The sequence below is a fragment of the Microcaecilia unicolor genome, chromosome 3, assembly GCF_901765095.1.
Source record: "Microcaecilia unicolor chromosome 3, aMicUni1.1, whole genome shotgun sequence".
NCBI classification, from domain to species: domain Eukaryota; kingdom Metazoa; phylum Chordata; class Amphibia; order Gymnophiona; family Siphonopidae; genus Microcaecilia; species Microcaecilia unicolor.
The window spans coordinates 473,514,711-473,540,095 of record NC_044033.1 but is presented as its reverse complement, the minus strand read 5'-3'; the positions used below and the strand labels follow the sequence as shown (position 1 = coordinate 473,540,095).

Sequence of the window (25,385 nt, the reverse complement as noted above, 5' to 3'; positions counted from 1 at the left end):
TTTGGGGATTGGAGTAAGTAATATATTACCTTTGTCAATAGGAAAGGATCCATGTTGGAACATATGCTTTAAATAGGAGGTGAAATCGGTTAAAAAATGTTGAGGAACAGATTTTATTAAATGACTAGGGCAAGCATCTAGTTTACAATGGGATTTGGTAAATATATTGATCGTTTGGATGACTGTATCCTCAGAGAGTTGAAATTTGTTCATATTCGGTCAACTGGATATTCATCGGTAATTAGGTCTAAGTAATCAATAAATGTTTCATAATTAGAAGAGTTAGTTGATAAAGTGGATCTTAATTTGATGATTTTTTGATTGAAGTAAGTGGCTAGATCATTTGCTGATGGGGTATCAGAATTGGCTGAGGTGACCGGCGTAACATCTAGTAGGTTATGAACAGATTGGAATAACTTGTGTAAATCTTTGTAATGAGGTCCAATTTTGGATTTGTAGAATGACCTTTTAGTCTGTCTGATGGTATATTTGTATTTCCTTAACATTAGTTTCCACAGGGTGAATGTTTGTTCATTTTTCATTTTATTCCATGCACGTTCAAGTCTTCTTGTTTCAGTTTTTAATTTTTTCAGCTCATCATTAAACCAAGGAAGTGAGTTATGTCTTCGTGATGTTTTTGTTTGTAATGGTGCTATTGCATCAAGTATGTATTTACATCTGTTATCCCAATTTAAAAGGTATTGGTTGGAATCAGTTTGAGCAGTCCAGTCATTCGCGTAGAGCTGCCAAAAAAGTATTGGATTGATTTGACCCCTTGTGGTGAAAGTTTATCGCTCTTGCTTCTGGATCAGATTTTTTATCCGCCAATGCATAGATATATTTTATTTAAAGTGATCTGACCATGGTACTTCAGAACAGTTTGTATCAGTTATTGTAAAAGTATGGTCAGAAGAGAATTTGTATGTGAATAGGTCTAATGTGTGGCCTTTAACATGTGTTGCTTGAGTATTAGTCCAATTGAATTCACATAGTTTGAAGAATTCCCTGCATTCTTGTGTGTTCTTTGCATTGAGGTCTTCTAGATGCAAATTTATGTCTCCCAGTATGAGGAGATTAGAATTAGACAAGCAGGCATTTTTGAGATGAAATCCATGAGATAAGGTTGGCATTCTTGTCAGTTTCCTGGTGGTCTATAAAATAACATGATGTTTAGATGATCAAAGAAGGAAGGATGTTTAATAATAATTGAGGCAATTTCTAGCTGTGGTGTCATGGATTCAGATATAGTTGTTACAGTGAGTTGTGATTTGTAAATTATTGCAATGCTGCCTCCTCTTTCCAATTCTTGGCCAGTGAGTCATTTTATAGTCTAGAGGGCAGATATCTAGTAGTATTGGATCATTGAGATTGTGGATCCATGTTTCGTTGATAATCAGTAGGTCTAAGTTGTCATCATTGATCCAATCTGTTAATATTGTTGCCTGGTTGACGGCTGATCTTGCATTTGTATATCCTATTTGGATTATTTGATAGGGATCAGTAAGATCAGGGACAAGGTTGTTTTTTTTTTCGTTGTCTATTGATTAGAAGTGAAAGTTTATTGTGCTCATTTTTTTCTTTGTTTCGATGTTGTTCAAGTGAGGTATGAATTCCATTTTTTTATTGTTATTATTATTATGGCGAAGAACATTATGCTTAGAAGGCCGGTAAGGTCTGTAGATAATAAGAATGCTGTTAGTTTCTGGTAAGGGGGTGGTCAGCATGTGGTGAATTAAGGTAAGCAAGTAGATAAAGAAGAAAGATTTAGTGGAATCCATCTTGATATTAAAACTCTGAGGATGTTAGACTAATTAGGATACATCAACTGATAGTAGAGTGTAGCTGATAATATAGCTTTATGAGAAAACAGTCATATATATCTGAAGCAACAGTCCTTGCACATCAGCTGGTTATGAGTTGAGGGATGTTTGGAAACATAATGTCCTGTCACACCACCGTCGGCATTATGAACGGATTGAAACATGACAGTTGAATTGCTTGACTGAAAAGCTGTGGTCCTGAAGCAGCGTAATGTGAAACGGGACCCATTGACCACAGTATAATCACGGTCTGGGAGGAGAAAGCTTTCAGCCTGCTTAAGTTAAGTAAAACTTTATAGCCTATCTGGCAGAGCCGTTTTTTGTTTAGTAAAAGAAAAAGCATTTTTCAAAAATTAACAAAATAATTAGGAGGTTTTTTTGCATCGCCTATGATGATGAAATAGTAGCCCCTGTCCGATTTACATATGTGGGAGTGGCTTTTTCTTGAGGCGTTTTTCCTCCTTTTTTGAAAGACTTCTGCTTACACACTGACAACTGTGTTCTGTAATTACATATATATATGGAAACATAATGTGTACAGTGCTGTGTACATCTAGTAGTGCTATTGAAATGATTAGTAGTAGTATACAGGCCATGGAGAGGCAAGACCAAGTCAGAAAGTTGCTGCAAGAGGCCACATGGGTGACAACAAGGAATATTGGTCCTAGCATACACATGAAAGGGCAAAACATAGGATGCACAATCTTTGTATGCAGAGGGCTACCAGAAGGCTGACAAGCACTAGAGACAGAAGTCTAATTTGCAGAGACAGAACTCAGGAGTTCCACCCCCTGGGATTCCTGAGAAATTGTTGCAAATATTATGAATCTGAAGCATCTAGAAATGATACATTCTGTGAAGGCTTTTAATTCCAAGTTGTATTGGCTCCCAGTAGAGGCATGAATACAATTTAAAGTAGGAATATCAGGTTTTAAGATATTGATGGGTGATGCGCCAACTTATTAAACTGATTTAATTGCTTTGCTTTGTAGTTTAAAAAAATTATGATACTTTCATGTTTTTTATTTAGTTTGTTTTAAAGATTTCTAACCCACCTACGAACTAGGTGGCTTCCATAAAAACATACAAAACAATTTCAATTAGCAAAATCACAACAAAATAAAATATCACAATCATAATTTCCATAAGACAAAAAGAAAGTAGTGTTATAGTTCCCTATGGTTCATATGCTGAAATCTGTGAAATGATTTACCGCCTCTGTCATAAACTGGAATGGAGCGAGTCAAAAGAAGGGTCACTATCTTGGAGAAATCCTGGATGAATCACTTATAATAGTTAGCGATGGCCAAGAAATATTAAAAAACGTTACCACCCATCAGTACAGACCGCCTGGGTTAGAGAGTTGCACAGAGACAGAAATCTTACCCATCCCCATTGGAATCTTAAACATCCCCACAAGAATTTAATGATACATTAAAAAAAAAAATTTCGGTGAACTCTGTCTTTCTCTGGATTTGAGCCGCAACACTGCAGGCAAGGAAGGAACAGAAGTTGGAACTTGGAACACTCTGGTGCTCACATGTAAGACTTGTCTCTGATTCACTGGCACTGTGTGCTGAGAGGTTGCCACATTCATGCGCCTGTAGGTCAGATGATATCTGATGCTCGTGCCTGTGTCAGAGCTGAGGTCTACTCATCAGCCTGGGAGCAGAGAGGATTAATAGTAATATAGTAAGTGACAGCAGATAAAGACCTGAACAGTCCATCCAGTCTGCCCAATAGTCACAGTCATTATCAATTCATGATTAAATCAACAGTGAACTTGATATTATATACTTGATTATGGTCTTTCTTTGGTGTTTCTGGGACATACATCATAGAAGTCCGTCAGGCTGTATCCTTAAGTTCCAACTGCTGGAGTTGCCATTGAAACCCACTCCAGCCTGTTTGTGTTCTCATATGTGGTACACAGACCATAAAAGTCTGAAGTTGCTGTCTAAGCCCTTTCCAGCCCATCCTAAACCAGATTGCTATATATGAGAAACAGTCCATACAAGTCTGCCTGGCATCGGCCCTAATTCATCACAGCTGGAGTTGCCATCTAAGCATCACTCGACACATCTGCACGCATGCAGCCATTTTAGTTTAGGTTTCTTATAACTTCCATATATTCCTTATAATTAGAGATTCTCTGTGTTCATCCCACGCCTTTTTGAATTATGTTACCATTTGTGTCTCTACCACCTCCTTATTGGAAGACTTTCTGCATCCATGCTGTTAGTGAGGAGAAGGAGAAGGAGCCTTCACTCAAAGAGCTTGGTACTCAGTAAGTGGGAGGCTGGTGCAGGTGTAGCTTACACTTCCAAGGCAACACCGCAGGAATTGCTTCCATCCCATGGGAACTCCGCAGAACTGCTTCCATCCCCTGGCTGAACCCAAGTAAAATAAAGATTCTTTGGGTACCAAACAGAAATGGAGAAATACCCGACTTGAAAATACCTTTTGGGAAGTATGAATTTCCCCTAAAATCACAGGTCAGGAATCTTGGGATACTGCTAGACTCATTACTCACTTTGATCCCGCAATTTCAAAAAACCTTCAAACATTGTCTCTATCACCTACTGCAGCTATGAAATCTCTCTTCGTATATTGAAAAGACAAGTCTGACCACAGTGGTCCATGCCATGATAACATCACAACTAGACTACTATAATGCCCTGTACACTGGCCAAACTAAAAAGAGTTTGTATCAGCTCTAACTAATTCAGAATGCTGCAGCACGACTGATAGAAGGCTGCAAGCGGTGTGATCACGTCACAACCTTCCTGCAAAGAGACTACACTGGCTACCAGTACCTTACAGGGCTAAATTTAAAACTCTGTTTGATTTTTAAGGTCCTCAGACAGAATGGACCAGAGTACTTAAAGAATAACTTAGACCTTTACACACCTTTGAGACCTCTGAGGTCCTCTCAAGGATCATCACTATCTGCACCCTAGGCAAAAGAAACCGTACAGTGTGATACCCACCAGCAAGCTGTCTCAGGAGTAGCCCCCATGCTCTGGAATTTACTCCCAAAGGGGCTACATATAACTTGAGACTACCTCTACTTCAGGAAGCAGGTGAAAGCCTGGCTGTTCTCCCAAGCCTTTAATATATAGGGTAACTGACTATACACTAGCACCCAGATGCACAAACCCTAACAAGCCAGCAATGTGGTTTTTACACTGGTTCTTGCCCATTTATGGGGCCCTTTTACAAAGGTGTGTTAGGCTGTACGAGCGCCTAAATGAGACTACCACCAGGTTACCGCACCCCCCATGGCAGTAATTTTAGATTTGATGAGCGCCCATAATGCCTAGATGAGTTATTTATTTCCCCCCACACGCGTAGTTTCCGGTGGTAATCGGCAGTTGTCCGCCAAATGTGATCAGGAAACAGGGAATGGAAGGAGGATTAAAGCACAGCGAAAGAAAGAGAAACTTATTTGAACAAGCAAACACTGCAGGGTCAGCAGGATTCCATTGGTGGGGAGCGGGTGGCCAACACCTCCACCCCAGTGCCTTTCCCGCAAGCACTGCCCCACCTACCACCGCTTCCGCCACTGCCTACACGCTGCCTCCCTTATCCAAAGAACAAGGCGCTTAGCAGCTTGCAAAAAAATCCCAATAAAACAAACGATTGGCTGCTCTGTGCATGCTCATTTGACCGACTGGCTTCCCCCCTATCATATGCAAATGAGCCTGTTTTCAAAAGCAGCAAGCAGCAAGCATCTCATTTGCATGCAATTCACTTTGGGAATCCCTCTGTATTTCCAAGTCAGTAACTTTTATAGAGATGGAAATACAGATGGATTCTTTACAGGGAGCTTTGTGCATTTGGGCCTCATTCTGCATCTGGACTAGCTTGCTACGCACACTGTAACTTAGATCAGTTCCTTATCTCTTGCTTAATTATATAAAGAACTTGCCTTGAGTTTAGCTAGTCATCTAATTATGCCAACTTACTCTGTACCACGCATCTTATTATCATCATATATCTGCACTTGGTCCCTCAGCTATATTGTAAGCTGTATTGTAGAAAATCATTAGCATCATAGGTATGGTAATTGAATGTTCTAATGCATGCTTATTAGGTGTATCATTAGTATTATTTTAACATTGTATTATATCTCTGGTATTTGAATTCCAGTGCTGTTAAATGTGTATATTTTTTACACTCTTTCACGGTAGTTCTATTATTAGGTTTCAGTTGACTGTTTTCAAGTTTATCTCATTTATTGTATTTATGTTTATACTTGGTTATTTTACTATTGTTATGCTGTTAACAAAATTGTAAGTGTTATGTTAAACTGTATATTTTCATTAAGTCAGTTAATAAATCCCAGCAAATAAAGTTCAAAATAAAGTTAAAGGTAATGATGAAAAATACTCTTTCATACCATGTTTAGCCCAGCATTTTTATTTATTACATATGCTCACTTGTTTTTTTTTTTTTATCTCTTCCTTCTCCTCAGTTGGTGAGAAATGTATGTGTGAAGAGGCTATTTTGCTATTGCTTGTGAAATGGAAGCATGCAATTAGCAGTAGTTGGTGCAATATGCTGTGATAGAATGTTTGACTGTTGGAGTCCCTCCAGTTGAAATTTACTACCTCATGTAGGCTGTTTATGATTATGACTGTGTTGATGTGAGTAATGTGCATTGCTGGACCAAAAAATGTAAAGATTGTGGACCATAAAGGGCTGATTAATGCGATCAAAAATGAAATGAATGACCTGTGATGGCAATGGACGAGTCTCACAAAGGAAAGATTGACAAACTTGTAAAGGACAATTGGAGGATCACTCGAAGCATTACATTGCAACCCTGAAAATTTGAAAGAGTGATTTGAGAAGAGTTCAAAAGCCCACGAAGGAAATTTTATTGCAACATAACAACGATAGGCCTCACTCAGCAGAAAAAACACCACAGACTCAATTGAATAGATGGGTCTCAGTCTTACCCCATCCGCCATACAGCCCAGACTTAGCGCCATGTGATTTCCATCTTTTTCCAAAATTAAAGCAAATAACCTATGGAGGCATTTGTTCAACTCGAATGAAGAAGTGGAAAGGACTTTGAGGAACCGATTGAAGAGACAAGATGTGCAGTTCTTTAGCAACAGCTTTCAAAAACGTGTCTATCTTTAGCAGTTATTTGTGACAAATGGTGTATGTAGAAAAATAAATACATGTAATAAAAGAGCAAGTTTCAGCCATTTATTTTTTTTTATTCATTACAATATCTTCATATAAACAAAAGTTAAGGATGTGAAGGCATTACTTTTAATTTGAACCTCACAGTTGATATCTATCTATGGATGCAGATGCTTGGATACCTCCCAAACAATCGCCATGCCCCTCATCAACAGTGCCCGCAGGGAGCGCAGCTTGCCACACAGCATGGAGGAACTGTGAAGGCAGGCAACCTACAGAGACACGCAGGAAGCGACAGCCCATTGCCACAGAGCCTCACACAAACACTGAAGAATCATTTCTACACAGAACCCAGGTACCTCTGTCTCACACAGAGGGAAACAGCAGGAAGCTATGTACAACATACAGAGGTATAGAAAGTGTGACACCCTCCATCACGATAGCTCAGGGACCTCACGGCACAGATGGCAAATAGCCTGGCACAGCCAGCCTCCCCGGAAAACCCCCTCATCTACAGAAACCAGGATCACATACGCACTTGCACACACTCATTCTCACCCACACACTCTCTCTGTCACACCCAAACTCGCACTCACACTCATTCTCTCTCACACACACTCACACATTCACTCTCTCTCTCACACACAGTCACTCTCACGTACACTCTCTCAAACATACACACTCCCAGGAAAGCCTTGCTAGCGCCCGTTTCATTTCTGACAGAAACGGGTCTTTTTTACTAGTTATAAATAATATACTCCAATTTCTCAAGAGAACCCCTATATCTTAAAAATCATCATTCTTTGTTCATCCACTCCGGATCTTCAGCTGTCTGAACCTCAAAGCAAACTATTCAATATAATGATCTCATTAACTATCCACCTCATCACAAGCTATTGGAAAGACAATTCTAAGTTAATTATGTCTGAGTGGTGGTGTCATCTCTGCGCTATCAAGAAATATGAGGAAGTGGCAGCCCTTAAACAGCATAATGTTCTAATCATTTTGAAAATTTGGGCACAATTGGACACATTCTGTAACCGTATAAAAGCCATTATATTTCTTCCTTCACATTTATTTCTACAGCGGTCTTAAGTATCTAATTTGCATTTTTGTTATGTTTTAATTTTTCTGTTTATAAATGTTCACATTTGATTAAAATTAAAAAAATATAATTAAAAAAAATAATATTGGACACATAAATATTTAAAACTAAAATTACTAAAGAGGTACTATGTCTTTGAATAAAGTGCTATCCTATAGAAAGAAAACATGGTTTATATCTGAAAATATCCTTGTGAAGATCCCAAAGGGCATAAAGTTTATGGTTTATATCTGAAAATATCCTTGTGAAGATCCCAAAGGGCATAAAGTTATACCAGTCAGTATTCACCTAGTGGCGGTCAGCATGCTTTTTAAGCACTGACTACGTACTGGCTAAATTAGAAACTGGTGTTCAGTGCTAGGCCATGTCTATGCACTGGCATTGAATATCCTGGTATGAAGAGATATCTTTTGACAAATCCTGGCTGAAAATCATCTGGGAGCCGCATAAGGGATTCTGTCGCCCCCCCCCCCCTCTCCCAATTGCATTTCCATAATCTCTTTGACTCCCCCACCCCTTTTTGACCCCAACTCTGTTTCCTGATCCTACCCCCTATCTCTTTTCTGATCCCCTAACAACCATCCCCAGACTTCTAGCCACCACAGAGACTTACCAGAGCTAACAGGACAAGAATGAGAAGGGGGCTGTTTCAGTCCTGTCTTACTAAACACCAGGGATCATCTCCAGATAGTCCTAGAGGGGTGGTTCGGATCTTGAGGTTGGGGGCAGGAATTGGAGAGATTGTATGGGGGTGGGGACAGGAATCACAACTGGGAGGGGGCAGGAAGTTGGGCAAGATAAGGGTGTGGATGTAATGTCCCCTACCTCAACGCAAGGATTCCTCGGGCTGCACAGGGTCCTGTCGACATGCACACATGACTGGCACAGCCCTGAGCCATGTTTGTGTGGTTCTTCTCTGGCTGCAGGCTCCTTGATTGCTTTGCTTCCATGCATCTGGCTCTGCTCTCTCTCTGCCTGGCTTCCAGGCTCCTTGATTGTTTTGCTTCCACCCACCTGGGTCTGCTCTTCCTCTGCCTGGCTTCTCTTGCGTCTCTCCTATTGGTCTTCCAGTTCCTCCTTCCCCTGCTCTTGTCCTATGGCTCTGCCCCTTCTCCCTGCTGATGTCAGACGCCAGCACTTTATCAGCTGAGTTCTCCCTAGACTCCTTGCTTCGGCTTCTACTTTGGTAGGTGTTACTTGCTCAGTAGTGTGCTTCTTCTCTACTTTGTTCTTCGTTACTGACTCTGCCTGTACCTGGATTACTCTTGTGTCTGCTGCCTGCCTACTGACTCTGCCTGTACCTGGATCAGTCTCTTGCCTGCTGCCTGTCTGGCCATCACGTTCATCACCCCGCTTCCTGCTGCATCTCGTGAGCCCTGCAGGCTGCCCGCACCTAGGGGCTGAACCTCTGGGGAACGGCGGTCAGCGCAGTTGAAACCCGGGGTTGTCCGGCCGCCAAGTAGAACCTGGTCCGAATACCAGGCTCGGCAGTGCTCTGCTTGATACAAGAACTCACAGGTCTGACAGTGGATCAGATTAGTAACCTGGAAGTTATGTGGGTGCTGGCTAATATTCAGTGCTGTCACTTGCATAACTTTGTGGCTGAAGATAGAACAGCCTTTTCTGCGATCCTACCTGGCCCCTTATCTATGCATGCATATTGTGGTTCCTCCCTAACTCCGCCCCATACTGCCTTTCCAGTGCCTGATTTTGAAATGAGCAGTTTGAGGCAATATTCAGTGGCACTGCTCGGATATGTGCCACTGAATATTGGCAAATACACACAAACACGATCTCGTAGATGACCTTGTACTCTAATATACTATGATGTAAATATATAGATATAGATATATATTATATATATATATATATATATATATATATATATATATATATATATATATATATATATATATTGTTTTGTTTTATGGTGAGGGACTATTCATCTCGTTAAAGAACAGAATTTTTTCTGGAAAGAAGCTACGTTTTGAGAAGTACTTTATTTTCCAACTAGTAACTTGATTTGTGCAGTTCACTATTTCAAGCACATTATTGTGGGAGTTAGCTCTATGAATATGTTGTGTGAGTCTGTATAGTGGCTATAAACAAATATTAGACTGGATAGATGACTAAGGGGGTCTTTTACTAAAGATTAGCTTGAGTTATATGCAGCAGGGCCCATAGGAATAAAATGAGCCCTGCTGCAGATAACTTGAGCTAGTCCTTAGTAAAAGACCCCCTCAAATACTTGTAATGAGAGTTTTCTCCTTTATATATATATATATATATATATATATATATATATATATATATATATATATACATCATAGTATATTAGAGCAAGATGTCTTTTTTTTTTTTTGCTGATTTTTTGGCAGCCAGCCCGCTTAGCAAGGTTTAATTGGGCAGGATCCTATTCTGCCTGACTAAATACGTTTTAATATTGGGCTTATGGATTTCATATCAAGGACAGTTGAGTAAGGACAAATAACTATAGTTAGGATCAACTATAATTGTGTTTTATTATGAATGAATGTTTGTATGTAAACTGGTTCAATCATTAAGCTGTTTTGTGTAGTGGTATATAAGTTTATAATAAAGACTATGGAAACACTTGAAATTAATGTTCCTTCATAATTGCAGCACAGTACCTGTTGGTCAGTGTTAACAAGAAACTGAGAAAAGTACTTTGATATAATTTTTTAGACCTTTTATAACCCATTGTTTTGTGGTGTTTATCGTTGCATGTTTAGGCATATGGAATGTCTGCCTTGCCTCTAAACCTGATAAAAGGCACCAAAAGTGCAACTTATGAACGATTGGAAAACACTGAAGATATTGAAGAAGTGGAGCAACACATTGAGAGGATTAAATCAAAGGTTTGATTTTCTTATTCTTTTTTTCTAGCCTTTTAAAAATAATCCTTTCTCCAAGGACAAGCAGATATAATATTCTCACATATGGGTGATGTCACCCATGAGCCTGGTGTGGATACTACTAAGTGCACTGTAACTTTAAATCTTTGAGGCAGTGCCCCCACCGCACATACATGGATGCCTTCCTGCCTGATGATCAAGCGTGGGACCAGCAGTCTGTCGTTATCCATGGAGCAGAAACGTTGTTTTTTAAATTTATCCAACACATCAAACTTTTGCCTGTTTGGTACCTTCTCTCTTTCGGGATATTTTTTCATCATATTCTTTTTTTTCAATTCTAATTTGTTCAGTTTACTCATTTTTTTCAGTTATTTTTAATTTTCAATTTTTGGCCCTTGAGACCTCTGAGCCCATCTTTTACGTGGAAAGCATCGACCATTTTCAGGTACGCGACTATTTGAGCCTCCTGGGCAATAGAGCCTTTTGACCTTGTGTTGGCCATTTTTCCCTCCATGCCGAAGGGCTTTAAGAAACAGACCCCCATATCTGGTGTGTTCAGTGCTTGAGTCCAGAGCACTGGAACATACAGCGTAACCTCTGCCTGCGCATGCAAGCGAGGACCCTTAAAGCCCGCAGAGTCCAGCGTGAAAAACCTTTGGGTTCTGCATCAACATCAGCACCCACGTAGCAGGGTATTTGGCACTTGACGTGAAACCTGTGTCAGCATTGACCTCTGGTCCACCGAAGCAACATCGAGAGTGTCCAACATCAGACTCGGAACCACGACAGCATAGGGACTCTACATCCTCTTCGTTGGTGCTGCGTGCATCGAGGGACCTGCGGTGTGTAAAATCTAAGATGTGTCGTCATCGATCTCCCTCCAGGCAGTCTGCCAACACCTCCCCTCCATTGTCATGGAAATACTTTAAAAACAAATAGGAGGAAATATTTTTTCACTCAATGAATAGTTAAGCTTTGGAACTCTTTGCCGGAAAATGTAGTAACAGCATTTAAAGTATCTGAGTTTAAAAAAAGGGTTGTACAAGTTCTGGAAGAAAATTCCATAGTCTTCTATTGAGACAGACATGGGGATGCCACTGCTTGCCCTGGAATTGATAGCATGGAAAGTTGCTACTATTTGGATTTCTGCTATGTACTTGTGACCTGGATATGCCACTGTTGGAAATAGGATACTGGGCTAGATGGACCATTGATCTGGCCCAGTATGTCTATTATGTTCTTAAGTCCATTCCACTGTGACTGCTTTCCTTCTCTCCAACTTGAGGTGTTCAAGATCTCCTATGCCTGCAAAGGCTATTACTCAGGCTGTGTCCACACCACTTTTCCAGCCAGTACGGACACCTACTCTACAGAAGAAATGTGGGCTATGCTGAAGGAGGAGCTTTTGGTGCTAATGCATTCACAGTCTATACAGCCTAGCCCGTCAATATATCGGGGAGACAGTCACAGGAAAGGTCCCTCATGCCAGTTCGGCATCAACTGTCTGGGACAGTATGAACCCGACTGATGCATGCTTCAACATCAGCAGAGGAACTTTTTCCAATTTAGGAGCTTCATCTATGTCACCACCCTCTAGTCGATACTCTCTCTTCCACATACGTCCATGAATACTACTTTGAAGAGTCAGACTCGGACTTCTCCTAGGGGATGGATCAGTCCCCACAGGACCCCTCAGCTGTGGAGTCCTATGGCATTCCGTTTGGTCCTTCTCCACCACCTGAGAGATATAGGTCTCCTCCAGAAAATTAATCCTTTCCTGGCTTTGTCCGTCAGATGTCTCTTGCCATTCTTTTCAAATTAGAAATGGAGAAAGAAACTCATTCAGAAGTTGTTGAGGTTCTAGATTATGACTTTCCTCCTAGAGAAGGAGTCACTGTTCCACTTCATACAGTTGTGAAACATACTCTACTCAAACTTTGGAGACCCCACTGACAATTTAGGTAGCTCCAAAGAAAAATGAAGAAATGTATAGGATATAGAAATCCACTGGGTTTGAGAAAACACATTTACCCCCCATCACTCTCTAGTTGCGGAATCTGCTTTAAAACACACTTGCAGTGCAAGATCTCATGCTTCTGCTATTCCAGGAAGAGAAGCTGAGAAAGCTGAGGAATTTCATAAACTTCACAGGAAACATCTTGACTGTTGTAAATATCTAGCAAGTCGGGCCTTTGATACCTTTGATGTTTCTTCACGCCTTTCTGCCTTAGCAGTGACAATGTGATGCTTCTCCTGGCTCAGGGTCTCTGACCTTGAATCTGTTGTCCAGGACCGTCTAGCAGATGTCCCTTGTCATGGAGAAAACATGTTTGGTAACAAAGTTGAAAAAGTGGCTGACCTAATTAAAAAAACATACAGATACTATTAAAAAAAAACTCTTTCCAGGCCACTTCTTCTACTTATTCTAGAAGATTTGCAGGAAGGTATTGTAATATTGTTTTTCGGATGTTCCTGTGCGAACATAAAGAGGCTGCAGTCCATTCAAAACACGGCCATTAAATTTATTTGTCACCGTGAAAGTTTGACAGTGTTTCTCCCCTGTTTCAAAAATGTCATTGACATCCAATAGAACAATGAATCACGTTTAAACTTCTTACTCTCGTTTTCAAGGCTCAAAGAGTTGGTCTTCCAGATTACCTTTCTGCTCTCACAATTCCATATTCACCTCCACAACTTCTCCGCTCGATAAACTATCATCAGCTTGTACTCCCCCATCCAAAACTGGCGCAGCTCAAAAGCACTCGCCATCGTGCATTTTTCTTTGTAGCTCCTGCTCGGTGGAATTCACTTCCATCGTCCCTAAGGTCTGAACTATCTTTTAAAAACTTTAAGAAGCCTTGCTCCCCTCCGAAGGGACACCACCTTGTAAGTGTGGAGGGGCTTCCGTGTTTCAATGACTCAGAGGGCTATGCTGTAGGGTTACCCATATCAGACAGGCCTCGGAGGAAAAACCAGACAAAGAGTGTCCCAACCTGGAGGATCCAAGATGGCGTTGAGGGAGGACGTACGCTAGTTGAGTTCCCATTTTACACCAGAATGCCTGAAGAAGAGGGCGCGCTCCCCAGAGAATGGGGAAGATAAAAGGCAAAGCCGTGGTGCTGTCCTCCTCGAACACGGCTGGGGTTCCCACCACTTCTCAGTCTATTTTGGAGAGATTCGGGTCATAACGTCGGGGGATATCGGTTCTTGCTTCGGGAACAGCAAGGCTTTATTGCCGAATCTCAGTGGAGGGAGTGACTTTGAGTCCCCCTGTTGGCACGACCCCTCCAAGACCTGGAAATAGTACTGCTTCGCTATTGAGGTCAATAATGGAAACGCCTGAAGTGGGTTAGGATTTTCATGTGACCCGAGGAGGTCCTGGCGCAGCATCGACTCAGATAATAAACCAACTGGGGGATTGGAGAGTGAGCTCTTCCCCCCCGAAGATATCTGGAGCGGTTTCTGTGGAGAAATTGGACTTGGTGAAGCCAATAATGTCATAATGGACGTACTATAGGAACTGCAGCAGAATGTGAATAACTCTCTTCTTCAGATGTTTAAAATTTTTCACTATGTGAGTTAAATAATTTATATTAATACTTATCTAACAAAGTGGAAGTCCAAGATATAAAAATAGAGACTTTGATTACGGAAGTGGCTTCTCTATGAAAATCAGATAATTTGGTAATGAAGAATAGTTATCTTTCTTGTAAAAATTGGAATTTCTGGAGAACCAATTAAGGGAAAATAACTAGAGAATGATAAATTTACCTATAATATCCTATATATCATCTACTGAATTCTTGAAGAAATATTTCTCTGATACTTTGCTAATACCTTCTGATAGCCATCTTTTGGTGACTAAAATGATATTTCCTTTAAAATCTTCTTTATCAGAGAAAAGAGATGTAAGTTTAACTGACATTTTGGAAAATTCAGAAGTTATAGATAGAGTTATTATTAGTGACTTTCGTCTTTGATTTAGATAGGAACAATGTTTTGAAATTGTATTTCCGATACATGGTTGATAGTTTTTTTGGGTTCAAAGATGCATATATTTCCTGACACATCAAGGGAATTGCAGACTGGGAGGTGTGAGGTCTTGGCTTTTAAGCCAGGAATCATTGCCCTAGGTGGGACCTTCCTAGCGCAATTCCCTTGTAAGTGTTTTATTTCCTTATTACTTATTTGTTTGAACCTAAGAAATTATAAGAGTTTGTGGAAACAGATGAAGAATCCTCTGCAGCAACTTCCTTCAGTTACCACTGTACCAGCTGCAATAACCGATTAACCTTCCTCCCTCAGAAAATGTGAAGTGTAAGATTAACCATTTTGAATTTTTCTTATTTTCTTTAAGATTGTTTTCCTGATCTTGGATCTTCCAATTGTGGACAATTATGTAAATATATATTGTTGAGAGAAAATGTTTTCCTTTTTATATTAATTTCTGTATTTCCTTACATTTATGTGCTAAATGTGAATGTAATTAAGTAAAATAATAAATAAATAAATAAAAAAGAAAAGAAAGCCTGGCTGTTCAAGCAGGCATTTCAGAAGTCAGTAGAGGAGAGTCTTGGGTATCATACTGCATTGGCAAAGTTTCCCTTCCTGTTCTCTTCTTTCCTATCCTACATTCTATGCTGTTCATCCCCACCCCCCCTTCACCCTCTAGCCCTTTAAAAAAATTCTAAGTGTCTGGTACTGCTGAGTGAAATTGCCGTTCCTATCAATATATTGTAGTTCCTTTTCTGAATTTTACTTTGTTTTTAGTTTTGTAAACCGTCCAGATCTGCAAGTCAGCTTCGGCGGTATAGCAAGTGGAAATAAACTATTATCGTTGTTATGCTCCTACTCTTCCTCCACCTCAAAGGACTAGGCCCCAAAGCTTATGTCCAAGGCAGCAGCGGAAAAAACTTAGACACCCTATCAGTGTAAACAGCCCAATTTTGACCCCTTCCTAGAGAGCATTGCCACCTTATACTTGTGTGTGCCAAGCGACCTATCAGTCAGAGGGAGGCTCATCCTCTTTCAACAGAGGTGGCCTCTGATAACCTCTGATCGTTGGGTGCTGCACATCTGTGCACTCTGCATTGGCAAAGAAGATCTCCTGACCATCCACAAAGAGTCTTGTTTCAACTCACTCCAAATGAAACTACTTTCAGAGGAGCTCTTGGCCCTCCTCTGGCAGAATTTTGCATGGTATCTCTGGGATCACTACTTCAAAGTTGACTATTGATGATGGAAGAATTCAACTCAATATTTAATACACCACAGATTTAAGATCTTGTTTCCATTACCTGTCACCCAATGTTTCTTTAACCACATTGTTCACAGCCGATTATACATCTTTGACTGCTTCATACTTCTAGTAATTTTATAACTAATTGTCTCTGTTTCAATGTAAGACGCATAAAACCTGAACTAGCTGTAGGATGATGTGGGATATAAATGTCATCAATAAATAAAGTGCCAAAGTTTGGAATAATATTCCTTACCAGATTAATCAAATTTCATCTTATCATTTATTTCGAAAGGCACTTAAAACTTAGCTATTTTTAAATTGGTGATTTTAAATGTTATGTGTTTTTAATAAGGAAGTTTGTTGTGCTTCCCTTTATATGTGAAGTTTTTTTTTCTTTTTTATAATCCGCCTCACATCCTTAAGGTTAAAGGCAGAATATAAGTTGCACAATACAATTTCATTTTACAGTTGAAGCTTCCTATGTTGATATGGCGGGAAAGGTGATGTCCCTATTGAGCCCTTTTGTGTAATTAATTAGTGTTTGATCATACTAATTTGAAGTGTTTTCCATTCTTATGTGTTCCTGAAGTTTTTGTTGGTATTTATTGCATTTGTATCCCACATTTTCCCACCTCTTTGCAGGCTCAATGTGGCTTACCTTTTGTTGTTAAGTTGTTAAGAGTTAAGTTGTTGTTGAGAGTTGTTAAGGGAATGCTTATTCACCTATAAGCTAGGGATGCATTTCGATTAAAATTTTAAACTCTGCTAAGCTAACTGCTTTTACCACGTTCTCTGACAATGAATTCCAGAGTTGAACTACACGCTGAGTGAAGAGAGAGATTTTCTCTGGTTTGTTTTAAATTTACTACTTAGTAGCTTCATGAGTGCCTCAGTCCTAGTATTTTTAGAAATAGTAAACAAGTGATCCACATCTATCCATTCCCTGCACTCAGTATTTTATAGACCTCTATCATATCTCCCCTCAGCAAGCTGAAGGGGCCCATCCCCTTTATCATTTTGTTGCCCTTCTCGGTACCTTTTCTATTCCACTATATCTTTTTTGAGATGCGGTGACCATAATTGCACACAGTATTGAGGTGCAGTTACATGATGGAGTGATACAAAGGCAGTGGGTGCTGGAGCAGGCTATCACGGGCTCGCGAGAGCCGTTTGTTAATTTGAAGATTTTGGGAGCCGGTTGTTAAAGTAGGCCCTCCATGGCTACGTTACCACTGGCTCCCAAAATGTGGGCTCAGGGCCCCCCACCTCAATTCTCTTTACTTTGCTGGTGGGGATGCTGAGCTTCGCCAGCCAAGTGAATAGACTGCGGCTCTACTCCCCGCTCCTGATTTCCAGCTCTGAGCAGCAGCGGGACTTCTCCTGCATGTGGCAAGAAGTCCCAGCTTGCTGCTTAGAGCCAGAAACAAGCAGTGGGGTGTGTGGCAGTCCCATAGCATGCCCTATATGAGGTGGAGAGAGAGGGGCATGCGTTGTCCCCCCCAGATCCACCATGCCCCGCCCGCCCAATTGCAGGGCTGGCTATGCCCAGAGAGAAAGAGAGAGAGCCCGTTGTTAAAAATTTACCAGCACACACCCTGTACAAAGGTATTATAATTCTTGTTTTTTGTTTTCCATTCCTTCCTAATAATTCCTAACATTCTGTTTGCTTCCTTAGATGCTGCTGCAACCACTCAACAGAGGGAGTTTCAATGTATCATTAATGCTGACATCTAGATCCTTTTCCTGGGCAGTCACTCCTAATATGGAACCTTGTATCACGTAGCTATAGTTTGGGTTTGTCTTTCTTGTATTCATCATAAGAACATAAGACTAGCCATAATGGGTCAGACCAATGGCCCATCTAGCCCAGTATCCTTTTTCCAACAATGGCTAATCCAGGTCACAGTTTACCTGGCAGAAACCCAAATAGTACCAACATTCCATGCTTCCCAGTCCCAGGGCAAGCAGTGGCTTCCCTATGTCTGTCTCAATAGTAGACTAGACTTTTTCCTTCAAGAACTTGTCCAAACCTTTTTTTAAACCGAGGTATGCTAACTGCTGTACTACATCCTCCGGCAAAGGGTTCAGACTTTAACTATTCATTGAGGGGGTCCTTTTACCAAGCTGCAGGAAAATTGGGCCCTGCGATAGTAGCAGGGGCTATTTTTTCACATGTGCCAGTGCCCTTTTTTACCTCAGCAGGTAAAAAGCCCTGAAACACATGGCCATGTGGGTAGTCCGGAAGAGCAAACAATAAACCCACATTGGGCTTACTGCCACTCTGTAAAAGGGCCCCTGAGTGAAAAAAACATTTTCTCCTATTTGTTTTGAAAGTATTTCTATGTAACTTCAGTGAGGGTACTCTTGAAAGAGTAAAATCGATTCAATTCTACTCATTCTTCACACACTCAGGAGTTTGTAGACCTCATTATATCTCACATTATTTGTTAAAAATTTGGAAGAGTTAATTTTGGGTCAGGAAGAAAAGATAGTTAGTGCAAACTAATCACAAGATGGATTGAGTTAGTCCAAAAAAAAAAAAAAAAAGGTATCTTCTGGAACTTGTTTTTTAAAATAGCATGGCAACCACAATCCTTCACAGAGTTGTCCTGCTTCTGCAGCAGGAGAGAAGAAATTCTACAGCTTACAACTTAAGAACATACGCGTTGCCATACTGGGACAGACCAAAGATCCTCAAGCCCAGTATCTGTTTCCACAGAGGCCATCCAGGTCACAAGTACCTGGCAAGATACCAAAACAGTACAATACATTTTTCTGTGCTTATCCTAGAAATATCAAACGAAATTCACAGAGTGTATGAATGCAAATACGAAAGTCTTAAGTAATACTAGACTAAAGTAAAGGAGAGTCTCATACAAAATACTTGGTAATATTGTTTTTACACTCAGTAGGTGAATAAATTACATATATTCATGTCATAATCATTGACTCAACCTCCACCATCCAATTGTGATAGCAAAAGACGACTTGCTCTGCTAATTTTATATATATATATGTTTACTCGTCAAAAGAAGCACACTGCACTTATCTTGGCAGATTGGTGCCTTCTTAAACCCCGACAGGTTCCCGTTCGTATTTAACTTTGGTCAAGGGGGAATGGCTACAATTCTGTCAAAGAAAAGAAAAAGACAACCAAAAAAAGACGTCAAGTCTCTTATGCATTACCTTAACCCTATTATTTAACTTATCTAAATATTCGCATGATCTTTTGCAACGTGAAACCTATGGATTTTTACATTAGAAACAATAGAACCAGCAGGATAAATACATATATCCAATGGGGAAGTTTTTTCTAATTTATCCCTTGTAGGTGTCTTACAGTTTTTTTCGAGTACATTTTACCCTTTGGTTCCTTTAAGTTTCGAACCAAACGTTTTGATAAGTTTTTATAATGTTTCTCTATGACGTTTTCCAACATTGGTTGTAGATACCAGTTTCAAGGCATTTTTTAAGATCCTGTTATACCCTTTAAGAGCCTTGTAATAGTCCTGACGAATTTACTTCAACGTAATACCATCAGCTGTCTATATGGTAATAATAAAAGACGCCCATCGCCATTTTGTTTAGTTCAAATTATACAAGCTAGCACATATAAAAACCTGGGGCAGGAATCGGGTAAGCCATTAGCCGCTTTAAGAAAGATCATGCGAATATTTAGATAAGTTAAATAATAGGGTTAAGGTATATGCATAAGAGACTTGACGTCTTTTTTTGGTTGTCTTTTTCTTTTCTTTGACAGAATTGTAGCCATTCCCCCTTGACAAAGTTAAATACGAAACGGGAACCTGTCGGGGTTTAAGAAGGCACCAATCTGCCCAAGATAAGTGCAGTGTGCTTCTTTTGATGAGTACACATATATATATATATATATATATATATATATATAAAAAATTAGCAGAGCAAGTCGTCTTTTGCTATCACAATTGGGATGGTGGAGGTTGAGTCAATGATTATGACATGAATATATGTAATTTATTCACCTACTGAGTGAAAACAATATTACCAAGTATTTTGTATGAGACTCTCCTTCACTTTAGTCTAGTATTACTTAAGACTTTCGTATTTGCATTCATACACTCTGTGAATTTCGTTTGATATTTCAATATATGGGACAGAGTGACGGTCTCAACCAATTATTAGTTATCCTAGAAATAAGCAGTGGATTTTCCCAAGTCCATCTTAATAATGGCTTATAGACTTTTCTTTTAGGAAGATATCTAAACCTTGTTTAAACCCACTAAGCTAACTGCTTTTGCACATTCTCTGGCAACAAATTCCAGAGTTTATTTACACATTGAGTGAAGAAATACTTTCTCTGATTTGTTTTTAATTTACTACTTTGTAGCTTAATTACATGCCCCCTAGTCCTAGTATTTTTGGAAAGAGTAAACAAGCAATTCACGTCTACCCCATCTATCATATCTCCCCTCAGCCGCCTTTTCTCCAAACTGTAGAGCCCTAGCTGCTTCAGCCTTTCCTCATAGGGAAGTTGTCCCATCCTTTTTACAATTTTTGTTGCCCTTCTCTGTAACTTTTCTAATTCCACTATATCTTTTTTGAGATACAGTGACCAGAATTGCACACAGTATTCAAGGCGTGGTTGCACCATGGAGTGATACAAAGACATTATAACATCCTCATTTTTGTTTTACATTCCTGCCCTAATAATACCTAACATTCTATTTGCTTTATTCGTTGCTGCTGCTGCTGCTGCACACTGAACATAGGGTTTCAACATATCGTCAACGATGACACCTAGATCCTTTTCCTGGGCGGTGACTTCTAATGTAGAACTTTGCATCACGTAACTGTAGTTCGGGTTCCTCTTTTCCATATGCATCATTTTGCACTTGCTCACATTAAACGTTGTCTGCCATTTGTTTGCCCAGTCTCCGAGTCTCGTAAGGTCCTCTTGCAATTTTTCACAATCCTCTTGCGATTTAAGAACTTTGAATAACTTTGTGTCATTAGCAAATTTATTTACCTCACTAGTTATTCCCTTCTCTAGATCATTTATAAATATGTCAAAAAGCAACGGTCCCAGCACAGACCCCAGCGGAACCCCACTATCAACCCTTCTCCATTGAGAATACTGACCATGTAATCCTACTCTCTATCTTTTCTATCTTTTAAACTGATTCTTCTTTTGTAGTGGAAGTGCAGTGGAAATGGGTATTACTCTATTTCCCATTCTCTTCTCTACTACCAGAACTTGAATTTCGTTCTTCCCTCTTCAGGAAGCAAGCTGAGCATTTCTTGGGTAAGATTCACTGCCCACTCAGCACCCGAGCTTCTCTGCCCAGAACTTTCTGTGTACTGCATAATACATTAGACCTTTCTTAAGAGACAGAACTCTACAATGGGGACATAGAGGCATATTTTCAAAGCACTTAGACTTACAAAGTTCCATAGGTTACTATGAAACTTTGTAAGTCTGTGCTTTGAAAATACGCCTCTATGCCCCCATGGTAGAGTCCTTACACTCTTGCTAGGTTAAAGAAGAGTTGACCAAATTTATGTGTGAAAATGCTCACTGTAAAGTATTAGTCATGTAGCATTATGGCAGTGTTGCTGCTTTTCTGCAGACTTGTACAGATAAAGTAAATGAAGACAAACCCAAAATCAGTAGATAACATCTTAAAATGAAAAATGAACCTTGAAAAAAATGCATGCATTTTAGAGGATTTAGCTTTATAAACTATCTAGTGACCCCTTTTTTATGTGTAAATGCTTTAAAGCAGAGGTGCCCAGTCCTGTCCTCAGGTATTCTTAGCTGAATGAGTTTTCAAAATATCCATGGTGTATATATGTGAGTTAAATTTATGTGCACTGTCTCAAATTTATGCATATATATCTCAGGTTTATTGTGAATATCCTGAAAACTCTAGTGAGGGCTCCCTTAAGACAAGTTTGAGAACTGCTATAAATTTATTGCTATGTGTGTGTACTTGATGTTTTATCACCTCATTAATCTTTTACGATCTAATAGTGCAAAGATGGTCGGCCGCTACCAGCTAAGGATAGACGTACTTTATTCCAATTAGAAGAAAAGTTGAGGATTCTACGAAGAAGGGATCAATACCTAGACAATTTTGAGAGAAGCTGTTGGACAAAACTTTGTGGTGCCATTCGACCTCTAAAGGTAACAAATTGGTTTAGATTTTCTTTCCTTCTCTTTTAGTTTTGTTGCACTAAGCCTTTTGTAATTTTTTAAAAACATTTTGTAACCGTGAAGCCTGCAGATACTGAGCATCATTCCAGATTAGCAGTGAAAGAAAGATTGTATTCTTGAAGAGGGAAGACCACTTCAATCATTAGCCACTCTGTTGGTCATAATGAAATGTAAAAGCTGTTCTCCGAGGACAAGGAGGCTGCTTGTTCTCACAATTGGGGTCGTTGTCCGCGACGGCCCAGGAGACTGGCAAATTTTTTCATAGCAAAAACAAAGAACTCTCCAGAATGCTCCGTCGTGCAGGCTGAACACACCGCGCACGCGCAAACGGCTCCCGCCCATGACGCGAGCGTCCCCTCCTTAGTTTCTTTTGATCCGCGTCTTGAGTGACACGATTTTTCTACTGCGCTCAATTTCGGCTCAGGAGACTTGGATTCAGCGTTTACCGCTTTCCTTTTTCCTTTTTTTCTTCTTCGTTGTAGTAGTTTTTTCACAAATAAAAAAAAAATAAAGTAGTTTTTTCCTTATTTTATTAGTTTTTCTTTACCTCTTTAAGTTTCTTTCCTTTTTTGTCGTGGCCGCCTTTTAGGCTGCTCGGTTGGGTCTTTTTTTCCTTTTTTGTGCCTTTTATTCAGCACGGAGTCCTTTAATTTCGCAGCTGCCGTTTTTCCGTCCATGTCATCGAGGACTCCCAGTGGCTTCAAGCGTTGTACTCACTGTAACCGGACCATCTCGGGTACCGACCCCCACGAGTGATGTCTCCAGTGCCTTGGGCCCGAACACTTGCCAGCTGCTTATAAGTTGTGCTCTTTAATGAAAAAGCGGACCCAAGTGTCTCGGGAGGCTCAACATGAAAGACTTTTTGCTGATCGGTCCAGTCCTTCGACTTCTGCATCAACATCGGTACTGAGGTCGGCGGCGTCGACGTCGAGGGAAACATCGAGAGCGCAAGTAATGGCTGCCGAACGACCACATCACGCTGGGAGCAGCGAGGCATCGAGTGGGTCTCCATCTATCTCGAGGCCTACTGCTATGCAAGCCCCCTGGGACCGACCTTCGTCGGACCCAGCCCCGAAGAGGCATGAGGATTCCATGCCCTCCTCTTCGGTACCAAGGAGTCTCGATGACGGGTGTCGAGCGAAGGCTAAGAAGCACTGTCATCGTTCTCCTTCCAGACACGGTACCGAGAGCTCCGGGGGGAGCCAAGAGATTTAGCACCTGAGAAGTGTTGGCGCTGAGAGGACCGCTCACCCTCTATGCAGGAGGTGCTGATGCGTTGGTCTGCGGGCAGCTTGGTACCGGCTCTTGAGCCCCCTCAGATTCTGCCACCGACTCCTACACCGGCCCCGCAGCCTTTCCAATGGAGGCTCTCGACGAGCGCATCAGGGCCTTTCTTCCAGAGCTCCTGGAGGGATTGCTGCACCAGTCTGCATTGGTGCCAGGGGTGCTTGCGCCTCCTGCATTGACTGTGGAAGTGGCATGTGGGCCTTCGCCTGTGGTCGGCGTCGGCCGCCACCTAGGTCGATTCTCCCTCGACGTCGGCGGAGGAAGCTTCACAGCAGTCCAGGCAGGGGTCGACTTCTTGGCATCCCCCTCGAGGTTGTCGTTCCTCGACATCGAGACAGGCTCGGGTTCGGGCTGCTCTTAGAGAGCTTTTGTCCGATGATGAGTGTTCATGGAAGGAAGAGGAAGATCCCCGATACTTTTCGGAGGAAGTCATATGGGGTCCCCTCTGATCCTACTCTGCCAATAGAAAGAAGATTGTCTCCCCCTGAGAGTCTTTCTTTTTCCTCCGTTCGGGAAATGTCTAAGGACATTCCTTTCCCTATGGAGGTTGTGGATGAGCCCAGGGCCAAGATGCTCGAGGTCTTGGACTATCCTTCTCCGCCCACAGAGGTTGCAACGGCCCCTTTGCATAACACACTCAGGGAAGTTCTTATGCGAAACTGGTCGTTCCCTCTATCTAATCCAGTGGTCCCCAAAAAAGCTGAGTCCCAGTACAGAGTCCATGGAGAACCAGTAATGGTGAAGGCCCAACTACCTCACGATTCCATGGTGGTGGACTCTGCTCTCAGAAGAGCCAAGAGTACTAGAGACTATGCCTCGGCGCCTCCAGGCAGAGGCATAGTCTAGGACCTTGGATTCTTTTGGGAGACAAACGTATCAGACCACTGTGCTCGCAGCCAAGATCCAAACATACCAGCTCTACATGAGCATTCACTTGCGGAACTCAGTAAGGCAACTGTCTAGTTTGGTCGAAGCACTTCCTCCGGAGCTCGCGAAACCTTTTCACCAGGTGGTCAGGCAGCAGAAGGCTCCCCAGCAAAAGCAAGGGACGGGCTTTTGACTGGTTCCAGTGCAGCATAGCCTCAGAAAAGGTGTCCATGCCGGACGACTTGCCGGTCGGGGGGAGGTTAAAATTTTTTCACCAAAGGTGGCCTCTCATAACCTCAAACAGGTGGGTTCTTCAAATTTGTCCAGTTAGGATAGACTCTCAATCTGGAATCCATACCTCCAAATTGCCCACTGGAAGCTCAGTCCTTCAGCTCCCAGCACAAGCAGGTACTTGCAGAGGAACTCTCTGCCCTTCTCAAGGCCAAGGCGGTCGAAACCGTTCCACCAGGGGAAGAAGGGCTGGGATTCTATTCCAGGTACTTCCTTGTACAAAAGAAAACAGGGGGAATGTGTCCCATCTTAGACGTAAGGGCCCCGAACAAATTCCTAGTCTGAGAAAAGTTCAGGATGGTTTCCCTGGGCACCCTTCTTCCCATGATTCAGGAAAGCGATTGGCTATGCTCTCTGGACTTAAAGGATGCCTATACCCACATCTCGATACTCCCAGCTCAGAGGAAGTATCTTCGATTTCGGTTGGGAACTCGGCACTTTCATTACTGTGTACTGCCCTTTGGCCTCGCGTCTGCTCCCAGGGTCTTCACAAAGTGCCTAGCAGTTGTCGCAGCATCGCTACGCAGGCTAGGAGTGCATGTCTTCC

The 25,385-nt window shown here is 41.3% G+C and overlaps 1 protein-coding gene across 1 annotated transcript in view; it reads left to right on the top strand.

Annotated features, from left to right (window-relative positions):
* Positions 1–25,385, top strand: part of LMBRD1 (LMBR1 domain containing 1) — a 262,882-nt gene that overhangs the window by 128,670 nt on the left and 108,827 nt on the right. Inside the window, 2 exon segments of the mRNA XM_030195170.1 lie at positions 10,836–10,961; positions 22,211–22,363. Coding sequence (XP_030051030.1) covers positions 10,836–10,961; positions 22,211–22,363 — 279 coding nt within the window.